This window comes from Trichomycterus rosablanca, chromosome 6, assembly GCF_030014385.1.
Source record: "Trichomycterus rosablanca isolate fTriRos1 chromosome 6, fTriRos1.hap1, whole genome shotgun sequence".
In the NCBI taxonomy this organism is placed as follows: Eukaryota; Metazoa; Chordata; class Actinopteri; order Siluriformes; family Trichomycteridae; genus Trichomycterus; species Trichomycterus rosablanca.
The window spans coordinates 43213561-43235843 of NC_085993.1; the positions used below are offsets into that span (position 1 = coordinate 43213561).

Here is a 22283-nt window from a genome sequence, read left to right on the forward strand (position 1 = left end):
ATGCACACAAACGTGCACGCAGGCGACACAGCCTTTTTCCCGATCTCGTTTTAAATCCGTTATCTGATATACAATCTAGCGCACTGTGTAGGGAACATAAATCCGCGATCTGATACACAATCTAGCGCACTGTGTAGGGAACATAAATCCACGATCTGATACACAATCTAGTGCACTATGTAGGGAACATAAAGCCGTGATCTGATGCATAATCTAGTGCACTGTGTAGGGAACATAAATCCGCGATCTGATACACAATCTAGCGCACTGTGTAGGGAACATAAATCCGCGATCTGATACACAATCTAGTGCACTGTGTAGGGAACATAAATCCGCGATCTGATACACAATCTAGTGCACTATGTAGGGAACATAAAGCCGTGATCTGATACATAATCTAGTGCACTATGTAGGGAACATTAATGTGTTTGTGACGCGAACAGTTAGCTTAATAGCCCAGTTAGCAGCTCCTAAGAGTTCTGTTATCACCAATATCCTTTGGTGTGTGTGTGAGGTTTTTTATGATGATCTACGGCACTCGCCTTCGGATCGTGCCTGCGACCGAATAACAGCCGTGATGTTATTGGCGATAACACACTCCCTCTCGTGTTCTATTGCTTAAATAGAACTCAGTTCTGTAATACAGGCAGAACTAATCGTACATGTCACGGTGAAACTATTACATCTAATGCTTTTTTTTAATCAGCGTTCTGCTGATTATTTACCAAATAACTTTTTGAAATATATTTGATTGTTGTTGCTCCTTGTTTACTGCAGAGTTAGTTCGTGCAAGTTTATTAATTTTTGGATGTTTATTGGCCGAGAACAAGAAATATTGAATCGCCTCGGTTAAGGATTCGGATCTTCGTACTGAATCAGGAATCACGAGTCCGAGATCTCAGTTAACCCGGATCCTATATGAGTCCTCTGATTGGCCCTGGCTCTGAGTGCACGGAAGATAAGTGAGATCTGGATGTATTTTCATGCAGTAAATCAATCTCAATCAAGATGTCAGTACAAGTGACTCAAGTGAACCGAATCACATCACTGAGTGACTCAGACTAACCCGAGTCCATAAAATGAACCGAATTTACCACCACTATGTGACATGTACGATTAGTTATGCCTGTATTACAGAACTGAGTCCTATACGGTAATAATAATAATAATAATGTAAAAAATAATGCAGCATTCTTTTTTCTTAGAATAGCCCCCTATTTTTTTTTAGGATAAATAGTTCTTGTATGAATTACAAGGGCAGGAAAAAGTACGGCAGACACAAAAGTCGGAACAGGGGACGCGGTATAACGTTATTATAACTTCTCAACACTTGTACCTGATTTACACTTTATATGAATGTATAAATGCATGTATACGCACATCAGCGCGTGCACGCGCTCGCACTTTTATTTCTGGTTGAACTGATAAAAAATGTTGATTTTGGAAAATTGAAATACGACCCGTTTTTCAATTTCTGCTTATTTGTTATTTGATGATTGATCTTAAAACGAAAAACAAATAACGCTCCGTTTTCTTGTTTTTCAACTTTGGGAATTAAAGTGGAAAACGAATTACCAAAGGTACACGGACCAAGCAGTCCTCAATCACTAAAAAGGGAGAAGAATCGTTTGAAGAAAAAAAGGAGTCGTTTGAGTGACGGGAGAAGTCTAAGCCGTTAGCGTCTACGTCACTAGGAAACAGTTGCCATGGTTCCCGTCTACAACCCGTGCTGAATGTAAGTAGGAAGTGATGAAGATGCAGACGGAGTGAGCTGACCAGGGAGGGAGAGGAGTGAACTACAGACTATCCACTGCAATCACACTGAGGCACTTTTATCTATCACAGGGGAAATCACATCTCACATGCTACACGCTACCATCACAGGTACAGTGCTGTACAGTGAATATAGATGTTTTTAAATATAAAGTATTGCTTATTGCAGTGAGTGTGGAGAGAACTCAGGTGTGAACTGAAGTTTAAGTATAAAGCAGCACCACAGAGAATGCAAACATATATCTGAATATGTGAAAGCATTTTCATGTATGTTTATTACAATATTTAGTTTTTGAAATGTTTTAAAACGTATAAGAATAATTACATATCTATGATTTATAATTGCTTTATTGTGATCAGTGTCACGGTGGATCCGGGGCCTATTACGAATATACGTCCTGGATAAGGCATACATCCATTACAGGGCATTACACTCTTTTTTTATCATTCAGTCTTACATCAGTTCAAATTTACCCAGATTAGTTAGTCCAGCTACTGGCGTATTCTAGAAATTGGACAGAAATATACACGAACCTGAGAACATACCAAACCACACACAGACAGTTACTTAAAGCTGGATTAAACATATCAAATGCACCCACTGTGCCGTGTTCTAGTCTTTATAGAACTTGTTTAGTAAACATTTACAAAAAGCTTCAAGAAAACAAGCACAATTAATAAAAAAAAACACAGAATGAGGTACAATACTTGCCTAAAACACTGAATCAGTATCAAATTAAATTTAATATATTTTTTAATTGACCCACTGACATATTCCAGGCTGTGAACTCATACGTGCCATTGACAGAAAAACACAGATGATTTACATGTGCAATTTAAAATACTGTATGCCCCTATAATGACATTTTCAATATCTTTGCAGAGTCAGCTTGTTACAGTAAAATTATTAAGTACTGATGCCTGTTAAAGAAACATAGTTTAATACAGTGCAATAGTGCAATTAGCATATTCAGAGCCCTAAAGATTGCATTTTTACAGAACATAAAAATGCATGAATCACCCCTGACTGTGTAACAATGATCACAAGGATTGCATTTAATCTGGGCACATTCGGGTTTTCTAAAATATGACAAGTTTGTGTCAAGAAATCTAAAACTTAACGTCTTTTAGACCTTTTCAGATGGGTTTTGTAAATACAATGTGCTTTTATTAAGCAAAATGAGCTGTTTAAAATGAAACGTTTACTTACCATGCTCTGCACACTTTCTGACATTGATTATGTTGGTGTGGGTATTATGGAGACGTACAGGTGAATGCAACTTGAATGTATTCTTTTATAACCACAGACCTAGCATCCATTTCCTCAGTTTTACTATTTATAAACCTTGTTAGCTAACCTGAAAAAGAAAGCTTGTTTATTTTTGCAGACTAGAAGATTGATGTGGACGTTGAATGTGAGCTTTAATGCTGGAGCATGCAGCAGCAGCATATGTCAGGTGACACATCTGCAGGCATACAGGAGCATGTGTGTGTGTTTAACAAGTAGATAATCGTTAGTGTGTGTCTGTGTGTGACACAGGGCTTCCTCTGCAGACAAGGGTAAAGTGCAGGCCTGTAGGTCTTCCTGTCTTGAACGTGGACAGACTAAAAGCAGCCAAGGCTCTAGTAGACAAGGCCGTGAAGGTCAGTGCAGTCTGAGTAATGCCTTATTTTAATCATTAGATCACATTGATAATGTATGACTGATTAATCCAAAATGAAATTTAACATTTACCTTTTATAGCTATCCCATCCAACTGACTTATTCTCTGACCCAAGATCACTGCTTTTATGTAGCCCAGAAGTGTTATTTTGCTTGCTCTGTACATGTACAAAACTATTGTGTGATTAACAGAAAGTTGCATCGTAACATTGGCTTACAAACAACTGTGTTTTTGTGTGCAGTAAGCACTGTGCATGCTGTAAAAAATAATTATTAGTCACTGGCTGCTGCTAAGCCTGTGAGTAACTTTTAAAAACAGTGTTGAATTGGATAATTAATTTATTCATTCATTGTCTGTTTTTACCACTGCTTTATCCTGGTCAGAGTTGCAGTGGGTCTGATTCATTGGGCGAAAGGCAGTAAACATTGCAGACAAGTCACCAGTCCATCACAGGGCAGACACAAACACACTTTCACACACACACAAACACACATTTACACACACACAGTTAGGGCAGTTTTTAGTAGCTCCAATTAGCCAATTGTCTTTGGACTTGTGGGAGGAAACTCACGCAGATACTGGTAGAACATTCAAATACCACACAGAAAGGACCCTGGCCGGGGAATCGAACCCAGGTCCTTCTTGCTTGCTTGTACTTTAATTCTGGGGAGGGAGCTAGGATAGGGTTGTTTTAAAATACGAGGTGATGGCATGCCACTTTAGCCAATTCCTTTTTTCCTACTGTCAAGCTGGTCACGGTTCAAATCAGTTTTCATGCATTTTTCAGGACTGGCTATATATACACAGTGGATGAGTGCTTGGGTTTGTTTGACTATGTTTTTTGTTATTATGACTAAGTGAAATGTCCACAGTGTTGTTGGTCCGTGTAGGTCCGTGTACCTTTGGTAATTCGTTATTCATCTCAAATCCCAAAGTTGAAAAACAAGAAAACGGGTCGTTTTTTGTTTTTCGTTTCAAAAACCAATATTGGAAAATGGGATGTTATTCGTTTTAAGATAAAAAATCAAATAACAAATAAGCAGAAATTGAAAAACAGGTCGTATTTTAATTTTCCAAAATCAACATTTTTTATCAGTTCAACCAGAGCTCTCAACAAGAGCGAGCGCGTGCACGTGCTGAGGTGCGTATACATATTCATATAAACTGTAAATCAGGTACGTGTTGAGAAGACGGAGCAAAAAGTCATAATAACGTTACGCCGCGTCCCCTGTTATATTACCGTTTATACAACAGGTAGTTCCGACCTTACAATCTGATTGGTTGAGAAGCGTTCTAACTGTGCTGATATTCGTGATAACAGCACGGCCTTTTCACACCACAACTGTATTACTCCGCTGACGCGTTGCCAGTAACGACAAGCTTCATGCACACAAACGTGCACGCAGGCGACACAGCCTTTTTCCCGATCTCGTTTTAAATCCGTTATCTGATATACAATCTAGCGCACTGTGTAGGGAACATAAATCCGCGATCTGATACACAATCTAGCGCACTGTGTAGGGAACATAAATCCACGATCTGATACACAATCTAGTGCACTATGTAGGGAACATAAAGCCGTGATCTGATGCATAATCTAGTGCACTGTGTAGGGAACATAAATCCGCGATCTGATACACAATCTAGCGCACTGTGTAGGGAACATAAATCCGCGATCTGATACACAATCTAGTGCACTGTGTAGGGAACATAAATCCGCGATCTGATACACAATCTAGTGCACTATGTAGGGAACATAAAGCCGTGATCTGATACATAATCTAGTGCACTATGTAGGGAACATTAATGTGTTTGTGACGCGAACAGTTAGCTTAATAGCCCAGTTAGCAGCTCCTAAGAGTTCTGTTATCACCAATATCCTTTGGTGTGTGTGTGAGGTTTTTTATGATGATCTACGGCACTCGCCTTCGGATCGTGCCTGCGACCGAATAACAGCCGTGATGTTATTGGCGATAACACACTCCCTCTCGTGTTCTATTGCTTAAATAGAACTCAGTTCTGTAATACAGGCAGAACTAATCGTACATGTCACGGTGAAACTATTACATCTAATGCTTTTTTTTAATCAGCGTTCTGCTGATTATTTACCAAATAACTTTTTGAAATATATTTGATTGTTGTTGCTCCTTGTTTACTGCAGAGTTAGTTCGTGCAAGTTTATTAATTTTTGGATGTTTATTGGCCGAGAACAAGAAATATTGAATCGCCTCGGTTAAGGATTCGGATCTTCGTACTGAATCAGGAATCACGAGTCCGAGATCTCAGTTAACCCGGATCCTATATGAGTCCTCTGATTGGCCCTGGCTCTGAGTGCACGGAAGATAAGTGAGATCTGGATGTATTTTCATGCAGTAAATCAATCTCAATCAAGATGTCAGTACAAGTGACTCAAGTGAACCGAATCACATCACTGAGTGACTCAGACTAACCCGAGTCCATAAAATGAACCGAATTTACCACCACTATGTGACATGTACGATTAGTTATGCCTGTATTACAGAACTGAGTCCTATACGGTAATAATAATAATAATAATGTAAAAAATAATGCAGCATTCTTTTTTCTTAGAATAGCCCCCTATTTTTTTTTAGGATAAATAGTTCTTGTATGAATTACAAGGGCAGGAAAAAGTACGGCAGACACAAAAGTCGGAACAGGGGACGCGGTATAACGTTATTATAACTTCTCAACACTTGTACCTGATTTACACTTTATATGAATGTATAAATGCATGTATACGCACATCAGCGCGTGCACGCGCTCGCACTTTTATTTCTGGTTGAACTGATAAAAAATGTTGATTTTGGAAAATTGAAATACGACCCGTTTTTCAATTTCTGCTTATTTGTTATTTGATGATTGATCTTAAAACGAAAAACAAATAACGCTCCGTTTTCTTGTTTTTCAACTTTGGGAATTAAAGTGGAAAACGAATTACCAAAGGTACACGGACCAAGCAGTCCTCAATCACTAAAAAGGGAGAAGAATCGTTTGAAGAAAAAAAGGAGTCGTTTGAGTGACGGGAGAAGTCTAAGCCGTTAGCGTCTACGTCACTAGGAAACAGTTGCCATGGTTCCCGTCTACAACCCGTGCTGAATGTAAGTAGGAAGTGATGAAGATGCAGACGGAGTGAGCTGACCAGGGAGGGAGAGGAGTGAACTACAGACTATCCACTGCAATCACACTGAGGCACTTTTATCTATCACAGGGGAAATCACATCTCACATGCTACACGCTACCATCACAGGTACAGTGCTGTACAGTGAATATAGATGTTTTTAAATATAAAGTATTGCTTATTGCAGTGAGTGTGGAGAGAACTCAGGTGTGAACTGAAGTTTAAGTATAAAGCAGCACCACAGAGAATGCAAACATATATCTGAATATGTGAAAGCATTTTCATGTATGTTTATTACAATATTTAGTTTTTGAAATGTTTTAAAACGTATAAGAATAATTACATATCTATGATTTATAATTGCTTTATTGTGATCAGTGTCACGGTGGATCCGGGGCCTATTACGAATATACGTCCTGGATAAGGCATACATCCATTACAGGGCATTACACTCTTTTTTTATCATTCAGTCTTACATCAGTTCAAATTTACCCAGATTAGTTAGTCCAGCTACTGGCGTATTCTAGAAATTGGACAGAAATATACACGAACCTGAGAACATACCAAACCACACACAGACAGTTACTTAAAGCTGGATTAAACATATCAAATGCACCCACTGTGCCGTGTTCTAGTCTTTATAGAACTTGTTTAGTAAACATTTACAAAAAGCTTCAAGAAAACAAGCACAATTAATAAAAAAAAACACAGAATGAGGTACAATACTTGCCTAAAACACTGAATCAGTATCAAATTAAATTTAATATATTTTTTAATTGACCCACTGACATATTCCAGGCTGTGAACTCATACGTGCCATTGACAGAAAAACACAGATGATTTACATGTGCAATTTAAAATACTGTATGCCCCTATAATGACATTTTCAATATCTTTGCAGAGTCAGCTTGTTACAGTAAAATTATTAAGTACTGATGCCTGTTAAAGAAACATAGTTTAATACAGTGCAATAGTGCAATTAGCATATTCAGAGCCCTAAAGATTGCATTTTTACAGAACATAAAAATGCATGAATCACCCCTGACTGTGTAACAATGATCACAAGGATTGCATTTAATCTGGGCACATTCGGGTTTTCTAAAATATGACAAGTTTGTGTCAAGAAATCTAAAACTTAACGTCTTTTAGACCTTTTCAGATGGGTTTTGTAAATACAATGTGCTTTTATTAAGCAAAATGAGCTGTTTAAAATGAAACGTTTACTTACCATGCTCTGCACACTTTCTGACATTGATTATGTTGGTGTGGGTATTATGGAGACGTACAGGTGAATGCAACTTGAATGTATTCTTTTATAACCACAGACCTAGCATCCATTTCCTCAGTTTTACTATTTATAAACCTTGTTAGCTAACCTGAAAAAGAAAGCTTGTTTATTTTTGCAGACTAGAAGATTGATGTGGACGTTGAATGTGAGCTTTAATGCTGGAGCATGCAGCAGCAGCATATGTCAGGTGACACATCTGCAGGCATACAGGAGCATGTGTGTGTGTTTAACAAGTAGATAATCGTTAGTGTGTGTCTGTGTGTGACACAGGGCTTCCTCTGCAGACAAGGGTAAAGTGCAGGCCTGTAGGTCTTCCTGTCTTGAACGTGGACAGACTAAAAGCAGCCAAGGCTCTAGTAGACAAGGCCGTGAAGGTCAGTGCAGTCTGAGTAATGCCTTATTTTAATCATTAGATCACATTGATAATGTATGACTGATTAATCCAAAATGAAATTTAACATTTACCTTTTATAGCTATCCCATCCAACTGACTTATTCTCTGACCCAAGATCACTGCTTTTATGTAGCCCAGAAGTGTTATTTTGCTTGCTCTGTACATGTACAAAACTATTGTGTGATTAACAGAAAGTTGCATCGTAACATTGGCTTACAAACAACTGTGTTTTTGTGTGCAGTAAGCACTGTGCATGCTGTAAAAAATAATTATTAGTCACTGGCTGCTGCTAAGCCTGTGAGTAACTTTTAAAAACAGTGTTGAATTGGATAATTAATTTATTCATTCATTGTCTGTTTTTACCACTGCTTTATCCTGGTCAGAGTTGCAGTGGGTCTGATTCATTGGGCGAAAGGCAGTAAACATTGCAGACAAGTCACCAGTCCATCACAGGGCAGACACAAACACACTTTCACACACACACAAACACACATTTACACACACACAGTTAGGGCAGTTTTTAGTAGCTCCAATTAGCCAATTGTCTTTGGACTTGTGGGAGGAAACTCACGCAGATACTGGTAGAACATTCAAATACCACACAGAAAGGACCCTGGCCGGGGAATCGAACCCAGGTCCTTCTTGCTTGCTTGTACTTTAATTCTGGGGAGGGAGCTAGGATAGGGTTGTTTTAAAATACGAGGTGATGGCATGCCACTTTAGCCAATTCCTTTTTTCCTACTGTCAAGCTGGTCACGGTTCAAATCAGTTTTCATGCATTTTTCAGGACTGGCTATATATACACAGTGGATGAGTGCTTGGGTTTGTTTGCATGAGGTACATTTTAAAATCCCTGTCAAGAGCAGCATGCAAGTTCCTAACTATACAATAAATCAGCACAACTACACAAACAATGACAGGGCAACTAAGAGTAGCCAGTCCACCATTTATGTTTTTTGAGGGGTGGAAGGAAACTGGGGTGCATACAGAAGAGTAACACTGACACATGGAAAACAGACAGTGATCAGAGATAAGGAGCAAACTGGAGGTGCTTTTAATAAAAGCAAGTGAACATAAGGCATAACGCTAATGGTTTTACTTTAACTTTTTAAAAGTACTTTTTAACTCCTTGTTATCCTTGTACTAATTATGGTGACGCAGGAAAAGAAGGTGTTCTCAGTTCAGGGTCCATACTCTGTGATTCGGGCGGGACTGAGAGCCAGAGGCTGGGTGGAGCGTCGACTTCCTCGCCACTCTTTGAAGGGTCATTGCCATGGAAACCAAGAGACAGGGGGCATGGAGGAGACTGACAGCAGTGATGATGATGATGGTAACAAAATGAGATGACTTATTACTTACTGGATGTGTGTGTGTGTGTGTGTGTGTGTGTGTGTGTGTGTGTGTGTGTGTGGTAATATTAGTATGCTGAGGGCACTCTGACTAACAGGTCATTAGTTAATGACCCTTTGTAATCCAAGCCACTACAGTTAAAGAGCATGAATTTGACACCATGGAGTTCAGTTAACAGGTCACATATACTTAGACTGGTCTTACACCGCTCAGCCATAACATTAAAACCACCTCCTTGTTTCTACACCTACTGTTCATTTTATCAGCTCCACTTACCATATAGGGTGCTGTCAGCTGGATATATTTCTGGTTGGTGGACTATTCTCAGTCCAGCAGTGACAGTGAGGTGTTTAAAAACTCTAACAGTGCTGCTGTGTCTGATCCACTCATACCAGCACAACACACACTAACACACCACCACCATGTCAGTGTCACTGCAGTGCTGAAAATGATTCACCACCCAAATAATACCTGCTCTGTAGTGATCCTGGCCATTGAGGAACATCATGAAAGGGGGCTAACAAAGCATGCAGAGTAACAGATGGACTACAGTCAGTAATTGTAGAACTACAAGATGGTACAAGGTGGTTTTAGTGTTATGGCTGATTGGTGTATATTAGCATCCTAACAGAGTGTACTGTATGTCTTCACTCTGTCCGTTTTATCTGGGTACAGACAGAGGACCAAATGAAGACAGAGAGGATGACACTGATGACATGCACAACCTCATGGTGAGCTCCTCCCAATAGAAATGTAATGCAGTGTATATAGGAATTGTCTTTATTTTTCTAATTTGTTTCTTGGTTATTTTTTGTTTTTTAATACCTTGTCTTATTCTTTGTACTGCCATAGTCTCGTCTAGTGCGCAACGAAACCACATACTTCTACTGGACAACAAAACGGGATACAGTTGACTATCTGTCATTACAGAAAGACCAGATGACTAATCACTATGCAAAAGCAGGATCCTTCACCACCAAGGTCTCAGAACTCTTCTTTAATTCACTATGGAATACACTGAAGGCTCTTAAATGCTGTGTTAATTTACTCTATTCTCTCTCATAGGTGGGCTTGTGTATAAGTTTAAGAAATCTGCAGTGGTTTGACTCGACAGACCCTGACACTTTCTTCCCACGCTGTTACCGGCTTGGAGCAGAAGATGAAAAGCAAGCATTTATCGGTTAGCAGTATGAATGTGAATGATATTCTTGATGTGTGATACATCTGGAATGCTGATAACATTGTTTTGTACAGAACCATGAGAGTGAATTTGACTGGTTGTGCCCAGCTGTCCTTACCAACTTACCATTTTCAACATTATGTATTTAGATCACAAGGGTGAATGTTTATTAAAGTAACTTTTATATTTATATTTTTTAATTCTACAGTATATACAGTGGTACCTTGAAACTCAACGTCAATTGGTTTTAGGAGTGGCTGTGAGTTTAAAAGATGTTTCAAGGTATTTTTTGCAATTAGGATGTTTGGGAAACCTGTTAATTAGTTTCATGGTTCTGTGGAACTCCATATATTTTAGGCTGTAAAAATAATGGGGTTGTTTTTGACACTTGTACACTAAAAATAACACAAATATAATATAAAAACACTGAAATGCAATAAAAAACAGTAAAAAAAAATAACTGTTGCACAAAGCTTAACGTGACTTATTGTTCTAAAATGAGCAAGGAATTTTATTAGTGGAGAGAACTTATGAGCGGTAATAATTAAGAGAACTTTAGTGTTTCTATGTCATAATTTTAATACATTAAATCATGTTAAGCTTTTTTTTTTTTTTTTTTTTTAAAGATAAGTGTTTTAGAGTGTTTAGAGTTTAAAAGTGAAACAGGAGGGCCGCTCAGGTGGCCCTCACCAGAGTTGGGGTTTCGAATACATCATATCGAATCTCAGCTCTGCCTTTCCGACTAGGCTGGGCGGCTGTATGAACAACGATTGGCTGTTGTTCAGGGTTAGAGGGTAAGAAAGTCGGATCATAGGTCCTCATAACTGGTGCGACTGCGGCCCCTGCTGGCTGAGGAATAATGCTGATGGGGGTGTGGCCCTCCATACACAGTGCCCGTCAAGTGTATGAACTCGACTCGTGCAGGTGAAAAATGCAGTCTGTACTGACTGTGCATACCGGAGGGGGCGCAAGTCAGTTGAGAGGTGTCCTCAGTCAGCGGTGAAGGGTCGAATCAGTATAGAGGACGCATTCAGGGTAATAGGACACGACTAGACTGGGGGATAAAAATTGGGGGGGAAAAGAGTGGAAAAAAAAAAATATATATATATATATATATATATATATATATATAAATAAAAAGTGAAACAGCGAGGAAAATCCAGCTAAACACAGATACATGTGCAGCTTTCAGAGTGAATTTAACAGTTATTTCACGCAAATGCAAATTTGTCTTATATTTACACTTTGATGACGTCTTACTGTTAAGTTTGAGAGAAATGTGGAGTTTAAGGGTACATATTTCTCGACGAAGGGCACTGAGTTTCAAAGATTTTGAGTTTAGGGTACGTTGAGTTACAAGGTACCGCTGTAATTCCAGTGTTTGGTTGTATACAGCAGCATTAAAATATTAGTGGTTTTTTTTTTAATATCATGGTAATCAGTCACTAAGCAAAAGATCAATTAAGCTAGAGCCAGAATAAATCATTCATGAGGGGGACAATGTGCCAGTGAGCAAACCTCATGAAATTTATTTCTATTAGCTCATTCATGTAATAATGGTTATTACTAGCCAGAGCCAGTCTCTCTGTAAACATGAGGTAGTTATATTATTACAAAGTTAACTTAGTTTTTAGAAGCGATGCCCCACAGAACCAAGGTTCTGAATATACGTATTTACATTTCACTTTTAGTTACTGGCTGTGAGGAGTTTGGCATGTTTTCCCCATGTCTGCGTGCATATGCACCTGTTTTACCAATAACCGCCCTGCTTCCAAAACATGCAGTACGGGAATTGGTTTTGATGCCATCTCATATCTCTTGTATGTATTTGTGGTCAGCACCCTGTCCATGCAGTAAACAACACTGTCCACTGAATTCGTGGTAGTCTGTTAAAATGTAACTTTTCTCTTTGGCACCCCGCAGAAGATTTCAGACGTACTGCGTGCACAAGCCTGTTACGGTATGTTGTAGAAAGAGCTGAAGGGCAAAGAAAGGATGAGAGAACAGGTGAAATCTACCATGTCACTGCCAATGTTTAACTTAAACCTACATACGTGCAAAATCTTTTTTTAAAACACTGACGTCTCTGTGCTGTAGATAAGCAGTGCAAGCCACAAGCCCAGCAGAGGGTTGGAGCAAGGTTGATTGAGACAGCACTGCACGTGTGTCAGGAATATCTCAACAGTCTGGACCATTGTGATATAGACATCTCACTTCAATCCCCTCCCACCCTCTCAGAGCAACAGTGGGAAGATTTTATCCAGAACTACTACCTAGTCATTCAGTAAGTATAGTGTAACAAGAAGAGCCTGCCGGGCTTTCGGAGTCCTTTCTGTGTGGAGTTTTCTCTTCATGTGGGTTTTCTCCGGGTGATCCAATCACAATCCAATCACAGGCATTGTACAAAAGGGGTTAGTTAGTGCTCTTCTTCAAAGGCTTTGACCAGTGACATTGCATAACCATTAAAAAAGCTAGCACTCACTCTTACCTCCTGGTACATGTTGAGTGAAAGAGGAAAACAAGCAAGCGGGTAATACTATGCCATGTTTGAGTTTAACAAATGCAAGGACCATTTTAGTGTGACTGACAGGAGGAATCTAAACAAAGCAAGGAGGCTAGCCTGGACCCATGTTTTTCATGTGCTGTTTACTCAGGTGTCCAAATGCCCTTGCTTTGATCAAATTGTCAAAACATTTCAAGATCATGACGTTTCACAAACATTTCAACATTTTTAGGGTCGTGGAGCAAGAGCTGGCCCATGTGGTCCGATCCAAAAGACGAGCTACTGTAGCTGAAATTGTTGAAGAAGTTAATGCTGGCTCTGATAGAAAGGTGTCAGAATACACAGTGCATCACAGTTTGTTGCGTATGGGGCAGCAAAAAAGGGACCAACAAAATATTAGGAAGGTGGTCATAATCTTATGCCTGATCTGTGTATATGGTGTACACTCTTCTCACAAGACTTTGAAGTATGTATGTGGGGATTTGAGCCTTTTCAGTCAAAAGAACATTTGTTTGGCAGGGCAATGATGTTGGTCAAGAAAGCCACAGTTGATGTTACAGAACAGTCAGCTGAAGAAAAAACTGTTAAAACAGTAGGGGTTACATTATTTCTGCCAAAATGCAAATATATATCGTTTTCATAGTATAGTAACAAAATAGTAACAAAACTGAATAACTAAAATCATTTTATATTTACTCAGCACTCACAAAAGGTATTGTTTTAGCATTTTAACTTTTGTGTAATTCTGTGTGACAAACCTGCAATAACTGAAGCAATCAGTAACTGGGTATTACTGTTGTTTTTTTCATCTCTTTCATTTTTGTAGTAATGGACTGATATTAGAGGGATGTAATGAGTACCTAGATCGCTCCAGGTCCATGTTAACCCAAATGCAGAAGGTCTGTCCACAGTTGGAGACCGATGGACTCACTAACATCTGGATTATTAAACCAGGAGCCAAATCACGTGGCAGGGGTGAGTCACGTCTCTATGCGTGCTTGTTCGAGGCAAACAAAACTAATGCAACTTATACAAACTGTATGCTAAAACGTAGTGCAAACAAAGGTACAGGAAACTACAGGTAACTGTTCCTTACACCAGTCTATTCCAAGGTCATGCTGTAGCCCTGGCATGTTCTAACACTGCCTGAGTGCTACAGAATCCGTAAGGAATGCGTTCAGTTTCAAAGCCGGTAAATACCATAAAATCTGATTCTTATCCACGATCAGGCATTTTAACTAATCTCATACAAGTCATCCAAATCTAAAATGTAATGGGCCCACCTGCTGTGGAGATCATCACACAGATGATTGATGTCAGTTCCTCTTTACTGACAGTCACCTGCGCCTTGTTGAGCGTTAATTTTGCTCCAGGTGGAATGGTTTCTCTTTATTACAGTTTCTCCTTCACTGATTTCCCAGCTCCTCTGTTGGCAACCTGCATTTCTCCTGAAACCGTGATGCTTGCTTGATCTGTTCTGGTTTTCTGCCGGCACAGATGCTGGTACTCTTTATTTTTCGGGGAACTTGGTGGATGACATGGCACCTTTCTGCTGTCATGAGAGAACCATGAATGCATGGTTTCTGGCCTTGGCCCCACATATGGATCTATGTTGGGTGCGAGCTGCGCTCCTTGGTGGAGTTCCCATCCCCAGCTTGTTCTGGGTTTCCTTGGGATGTTGAAGGTGCTCTGAGCATCTTGCCATTTTGTGACAACCAGTTTTCATGTCTGCTGTATCCCTTTTGTGCCCTCTTTAGCCTGTGTGGGCTGCGGATGTCTTTGTAACCATTAGTTGTTCCTGTTATTGTTGCCACCTCCTTTATTTTCTCATTACCCTTTTTATTTGTGGCTTTTAGCCACAGTATTGTTGTAACCTAGTTAAGCATTGTGCAAATTGGGTTAAATTTCAATTCTTGCGGGTACAGTTATACCTGGCACCTCATTGGCGGGGTGCGACCTGCCGCATACGAAAACAGATTCATAACAGATTCATAATTAGATTTTTTTTAATTTGAGTGGGTGGATGATTCATAACAAAACCAAACACAGATACAGATTGTGTTCTCCAATGGCGTGTGTGTGTTTTTGTGTCTGTGTATTTGTGTTTGTTTGTATTACAGATATAGTGTGTATAAACAGGCTAGAGAAGATCCTGAGTTTAGTAGCGAGTGACCCTGCTATGGTTAAAGACAGTAAGTGGGTGGTACAAAAATACATCGAGCGTCCTCTGCTGATTCACGGCACCAAGTTCGATCTAAGACAGTGGTTTCTTGTAACGGATTGGAATCCTCTTACTGTTTGGGTTTACAACGAGTGTTACCTTCGGTTTTCCACACAACTCTATTCCACCCACAGACTGGACAGGTGAGAGACAAAATATAATCTCCTCAATAAGAGCAAACTCCAACTTTCTTACTGAAAGGCTGGTGTGAATAACAGTTCTATAAGAAGTGCATGATTGGTTCATTTTGCATAACTGTTTTTTACAATGTTTATGCAGTTTAATTAATTTTTATTCATTTTATTGAACCAAATATGTCCACTGCAATCCATAATTGGGCAGGCCTGCACATTTATTTAACACCTTTGGGATGAACTGGAACATTGATTGTTAGCCAGGCCTGACAAATGCTATTTTGACTGAATGGAAAGTCCCCACATAAGAGACTTGTTAAATTACAGACAGTCATGAAGACAGGCAGCTTTAGAACTGTCCAAACTACTGGTCTCCTGGGATGTCCAATAATCTCATTACACAGAATGAAGCAAAAACTGAAATCATCTAGTGATTAGCAGTTTTAATTCTAGGTGAAAACGTTGTTGATTTGAGATGAAGAATGGCCAGACTCGGCGCTCAGGTGGCGCAGTGGTAAAATACACTAGCACACCGGAGCTAACATTTCTAACTTGTCGGTTCAAAACTCAGCTCTGCCATCCGGCTGGGCAGGGCGCCTACATGAACAATGATTGGCTGTTGTTCATACAGGGTGGGAGCCGGACAGGGAACTCTTCATAACTGAGGCAATTATGACCTCTGCTGGCTGATTGATGGTGAGGGAAAATGAGGATCAGGGTGTGGCTCTCCGTACACAGAGCTGATCCACATATGAACTCGCCTCATGCGGGTAAAAAGATGCAGTCGGCTACTGTACGTGTCGGAGCGGGCGTGTGACAGTCTCGCTCTCCTCAATCAGGACGGGGATTGGCATCAGTAGAGAGGAAGCATAATGCAATCAGGTAATTGGATACACTGAGAGTCGGGAACAAAAAAACAACACCAACAACAAAGAGAATGGCCAGACTGGTGTGAACTGGAAGGCTACGGTAACTTAAATAACTACTCAGTTGGTGTGAGACAAAATAACTTTTAAGACAATGCAAGCAAAGGCATTGCTAGTACCAAATAAATGCTAGCTGATGTAGTTTATAAGAAGCTAGCTAGCAAGGTTGCTATTATCTAGTAGCATATTTGTGAATTTTGTTGGTATTTTGGTCTGAATGTGCACACAAACTCACTGTGTTCTTCATCCTTTTCTCCTCCTCCCCTGTCTCTCAGTTCTGTTCACCTCTGCAATAATTCCATACAAAAACATTTCCAGCCGGATGTAGGTCGTGACCCATCGCTGCCTGCTGAGAGCATGTGGTCATGTTCTGAGTTCCAGTCCTGGCTGGCTGCCTCAGGCCGTGACAGTCTGTGGGAGGAGGTGGTGGTTCCAGGTATGAGAAGAGCTATCATCCAAACGCTCATGACAGCACAGGATAGTGTGGAGCCTCGTAAGGCCAGCTTCGAACTCTATGGAGCAGACTTTCTACTGGGGCAGGACTTACACCCCTGGCTCTTGGAAGTGAATGTTAGCCCAACTATGGCCACTTCTACAGTTGTTACTGCTCAACTCTGCCCCGCTGTGCAGGAGGACACACTGCGCGTGGTTCTGGATCGACGCTATGACCGCAATGCACATACTGGAGGCTTTCAGCTCATATTTAAACAGGTACTAACAACAATACATATAACCTGTACAGCCTACTGTTACATAAACTGGAAGTGTTTTCTAGTTTAATCCCTGCCATTCAAAAAATCCCACTATAACCATTCTGTAACAGACGGGCAGCTGAAGTCTCGTACCTTAAGTGTCTGGGTGAAAACCACCCAATTGCAGGATACTTAACCAAAGTAGAGCAATACTGGGACTAGAGACCCACAAACAAAAAGTAACCAACACAGTGACAGGTGGCCAATATAACAGAAACTAATAAAAGTAACCAATAGAAACCAAATCCACAGTCTGAAGGGGAGAGATGACAGAACAGATAGACACAACTTTCAATAATAATTTAACATGGATTGTAATGTTATAAAATCATTTAATTTTCATGTTTTACTACCACTGTATCCTGGCCAGGGTCACGGTGGGTCAGGCTTTCCTGAAATCACTGGGTGCAATACAGTAATATACCCCAGGCAGGACCCCAATCCATCACAGGGACTCGGCAACCACCCTTCCCCCCAGACATGGCCAGTCATGTCTGTTGGTAGACCCCCGACTGCCTGATTTGTACCCTGGATCCCAGCAGTAGTGGGCTAGTTAATTATGGTAAATAACAAAATAAACAAACCTAACTAAAATCAAAGTGGCTTAGAATGAGCTTTGTTAAATAAACAAACAGTAAGGTCTTCGGGTGGAGTAGCATTAAAACACACCAACCCACCAGTGCTGCTATCGGCTATGTCTGAGGGAGGGCAGGCAATTGCGGCCTCTGCTGGCTGGTCTATTGCGCCTGCACAGAGACGGGTATTTAAAGAGATTAGTGCATGACTATTCAGGTTGGAAGTTAAATGATGGAATATGTGGTTTATTTAATAAAATACCAGCACTACAAGAGTATAAAGACTTAAAGGTGTTGAATGCGCTAATCCACCAACCTTGTCAATGGCCTGGTGTACAGATCCAACTGGATGTGTCCTAGGGAGAGAAGACCAGATTGGGAATCACCTTTCTGCCACTGCATTAGCAAGACCTACTAGAGCATTTTCCATCCACCAACTTTGGTGCTTGTACAGGGGAATAGCAATCCTCTTTTCAGTTGGCACGGGTGGCCGGTGACTGTAATCTTTTGGCTCTACAGATGACCCGATCATGGTGCATAGCTTATCAATCAGATTTTGACATTCTGAAATTCTTGATCCAAAGCTCGTCTGAAAAATGGTTCTGCACAATGTGCTCCCAAAATTGTTTAGTGCATTTATGTTCCCAGATGCGAGGTGAACGTCGCCGTGGCACGGAGATTTGAGCCCACATTAGACGGGCCATTGCTCGTTCCGCCCGACGTCTCTTAGCTGCAAACAACATAACCATAAAAAGATGGCAAATGGTTGTAAATATAATTCTACTTAAAGCAAAAACCGAATTAAATCTCTCCATCTGGCTCGTTTCTCTGCAGTGCGTTGACACGTCATGTAAAGGTTTTTTCGCATAACTGTAGTTGATGGAAACGCGGCTTTTTTTCTGTCGATATTTCATAAATGCGCATTACATGTTTGGATGGAAACCCGGTTTATGTCTGATGTGCTGTCAAAAGTAGTAGAGGAATACAGAAAGTCTAATGTGTTCCTCTGTACAAGATAAAGCTCTGTGTAGAATTTTGACATTAGTCAGATATGAATCAGAGAAGGTGTTTAATTGCTGTCCTCCCACGCCAATGTGGGAAATGTGCCTGTGGAATTAAAGAATTAAATATATTAAATATCTATTATACTAATTACAGTGTTTACAGTGTAAAAATCATGATGTGTCATATTTTCTCTTCTAATTTTACCAGGCAACAATTGAAGTTCCTCAGTATGTTGGTGTCAATCTTCTAGTGGAAGGAGCTCAAATTAGACTTCCCCGTCCCTCTCCGTATAAAACATCTGTCCAGTCTCAGTATGAATCACTCCACAAATCCAGACAACCACTCCCAACCTGTGCACTTACTTCTGCTAAGATGAACCAGTCTGATGAAGAAAAGAGACATGACAAGAGCAAGACTTGGCCTGCTGTCTCCTCCCGAAAAGTAACAATGGAGAGATCTTTAACATTTCAGCCTCTAATAGAAAAAAGGTGCTACGGACCAAAATTACCCTCACCCTTATGTCCTCTTCCAATTCCTACCAGTTGTCATTATCGTCGTACCGCATTCAGCACCGAGCAACTCCACTCCCGCAAACAGAGGACCCAGAGAACTGTGCTCACTCTGAAGCGCTTTGACCCCACGCTACAAATAATCAGCTTAAAGCCTGAACTAACAAATAACAGGACATCCACAGACCTCCTCACACGCCCTGCACACACTGTTCGTGTTTCACATCCAAAACTGCACGTGAACCAGTACTACTCACTGTTCCACCAACAAAACTCCTGAAGACAGTTTTTAAACCAGAAAAAGTATGCACATACAAGTTTACATATCTTTACCTCTCTGTGCCCATATACATAGGGCTAGTACTGTACTTGAACATTGGTCTCTAGCCAAAGTTGAGAGAAAATTAAAACTGTAACCTTTTGCAAAGTTTGCAAAGTGAAAATCTCTTTGGATGGTCTGTTGTCATTTATGAACCACCAAAAACATGAACAAGAACAAGAAGCTGCTGGAACATGGGTAACACTATACACTGTCAAAAAGGTTGACATTGCCATGAGCATAAAGGCTGCTGTACAAAGAAAGTCTCTGCTTGCTGTACGTGCACTTACCAAACACTTTATTAGGAACACATACTGTATCTTGTACATACAGTCATTGACTCTTTTATAAGCTCCACCTACTGCACAGATCAACTTTGTACAATTACCGACCAATCAATTAAATAGACCCCCAAAGGACTCCGACTGACCAAATGCTGTTTGGGTGGTGGGGTATTCACAGCACTAACACTAACTAATTTTAATAACATTGTAGTGTGTGTTGTAGGACTGTATCTGTTGCAGCAGTGTTGCTGGTATTTTTAAACATACTACAACAAGTGTTGACAGGGTGTGTTCCTAATAAAGAGGCCAGTAAGTTTAAACAGTATAAATGCCAACAACACTCCTGCATTGTTAGCTAGTGCTTTTTAACCTGGTTCCTTTTTGCTTATAAGCTGGTTATGTTTTTCCCCCCAAATAGTTGAATTATTTGTCTCCAGTCAGAGAAATGAGAACTGAATTAGGTTTAGTATGAGGTAATAGATGCAAAGTTAAGTTATACAGATTTCATCTATTTAAACGTATTTTATAAAATGTGTTTAATAAATAAATATATTTATTCTTAAAACCATGTATGTTTAGTTTTGTACCACTAGAGGACTACTCAAGTCTTATTTGTGTGTGTGTGTGTGTGTGTGTGTGTGTGTGTGTGGAAACACAACATTGCTGCAATTCTTGACATATAATGCAAGTATGAATAAAAAAAGCATAAAAGTCAGATGTTGGATAAAAATCTTTCCACAGTGTGTGTAATCTGTGTAAGGCAGCATTTATGAGAATTTGATGGCGCCCTGGTGCTTCATGGGACGCTGAACATGACAATGAGAAATGTACACTGTTTATTTATCTATATAACAGAAGCACTAACCTTCCTGATGAAAGACATTGCACTCATTCACATATAATGATGTAGTTATGTAATGTTTTAAATGGTGAAAAACAGGTTTCAAATTCAGTTTGTGTGTGTGTGTGTGTGTGTGTGTGTGTGTGTGTGTGGTTAAAGCTGATGGATGTTGTTGTTTAGAATAGGTCAACTAATTAAAATGCTCCACACATGCAGATACCATCACAGTCTTTTTCTGACTAAAGTTATATGCCATAACATTAAAACCACCTCCTTGTTTCTACACTCACTGTCCATGTTATCAGCTTCACTTACCATATATGAGTACTTTGTAGTTCTACAATTACTGACTGTAGTCCATCTTTGTTAGCCCCCTTTCATGCTGTTCTTCAATAGTCAGGACTCTCCCAGGACCACCACAGAGTAGGTATTATTTGGGTGGTGGATGATTCTCAGCACTGCAGTGATAATGACATGGTGGTGGTGTGTTAGTGTGTGTTGTGCTGGTATGAGTGGATACAACACAGCAATACTGATGGAGTTTTTAAACATCTCACTATGACTGCTGGACTGAGAATAGTCCACCAACCAAAAATATCCAGCCAACAGTGCCCCATGGGCAGCGTCCTGTGACCACTGATGAAGGTCTAGAAGATGACCAACTGCAGCAATAGATGAGCGATCGTCTCTGACTTTACATCTACAGGGTGGACCAACTAGGTAGGAGTGTCTAATAGAGTGGACAGTGAGTGGACACAGTATTTAAAAACTCCAGCAGCGCTGCTGTGTCTGATCCACTCATACCAGCACAACACACACTAACACACCACCACCATGTCAGTGTCACTGCAGTGCTGAGAATGATCCACCACCTTAATCATTTCTGCTCTGTGGTGGTCCTGTGGGGTCCTGACAATTGAAGAACAGGGTAAAAGCAGGCTAAAATATATGTAGAGAAACAGATGGACTACAGTCAGTAATTGTAGAACTACAAAGTGCTTCTATATGGTAAGTGGAGCTGTGAGTGTAGAAACAAGGAGGTGGTTTTAATGTTATGGCAGATCAGTGTAATTCTGTCTTGTTCACTTTATACTAGCATTGAAACCTTTAACTCAGCAGCTCAAAAGTCTAATACACTAGCCCACCAAAACCGAGACCCAAGTCTTTGAGGTGCCACCAGTCTGGACAAGTAGTATACAGGAATGATAGACCATACTGGAGAGATTTAATTTACTGTGAAAAGTATCATGTTTACTGTGATTAACTCGTAATGGATTGGTGCTTTGTATTTCTACCCTGCTCCCAGTTTTTACACTTTGTATCAGTTTTTATTTACTATTTGAACTTTATTCTTTCTAAATATAAATGTATTCTGTATTTACAATACTTACTTGGTTAGTATTCATAATTTATCTTCAAAATATAT

At 40.0% G+C, this 22283-nt stretch overlaps 1 protein-coding gene across 1 annotated transcript; it reads left to right on the forward strand.

The window, feature by feature from the left end:
- The first annotated feature begins 1248 nt into the window (after positions 1-1248).
- On the forward strand, positions 1249-20700 carry ttll3 (tubulin tyrosine ligase-like family, member 3). Its single transcript, XM_062997929.1, has 17 exons — positions 1249-1302; positions 1561-1884; positions 3162-3230; positions 3314-3417; positions 6382-6705; positions 7983-8051; positions 8135-8238; positions 9420-9588; positions 10284-10339; positions 10461-10589; positions 10674-10788; positions 12712-12795; positions 12886-13072; positions 14118-14266; positions 15412-15655; positions 16848-17283; positions 19112-20700. Exons 6-17 carry the CDS (start codon positions 8030-8032, stop codon positions 19691-19693), a joined length of 2277 nt encoding a protein of 758 aa, XP_062853999.1. The 5' UTR covers positions 1249-1302; positions 1561-1884; positions 3162-3230; positions 3314-3417; positions 6382-6705; positions 7983-8029; the 3' UTR covers positions 19694-20700.
- The last annotated feature ends 1583 nt before the right edge of the window (positions 20701-22283 follow it).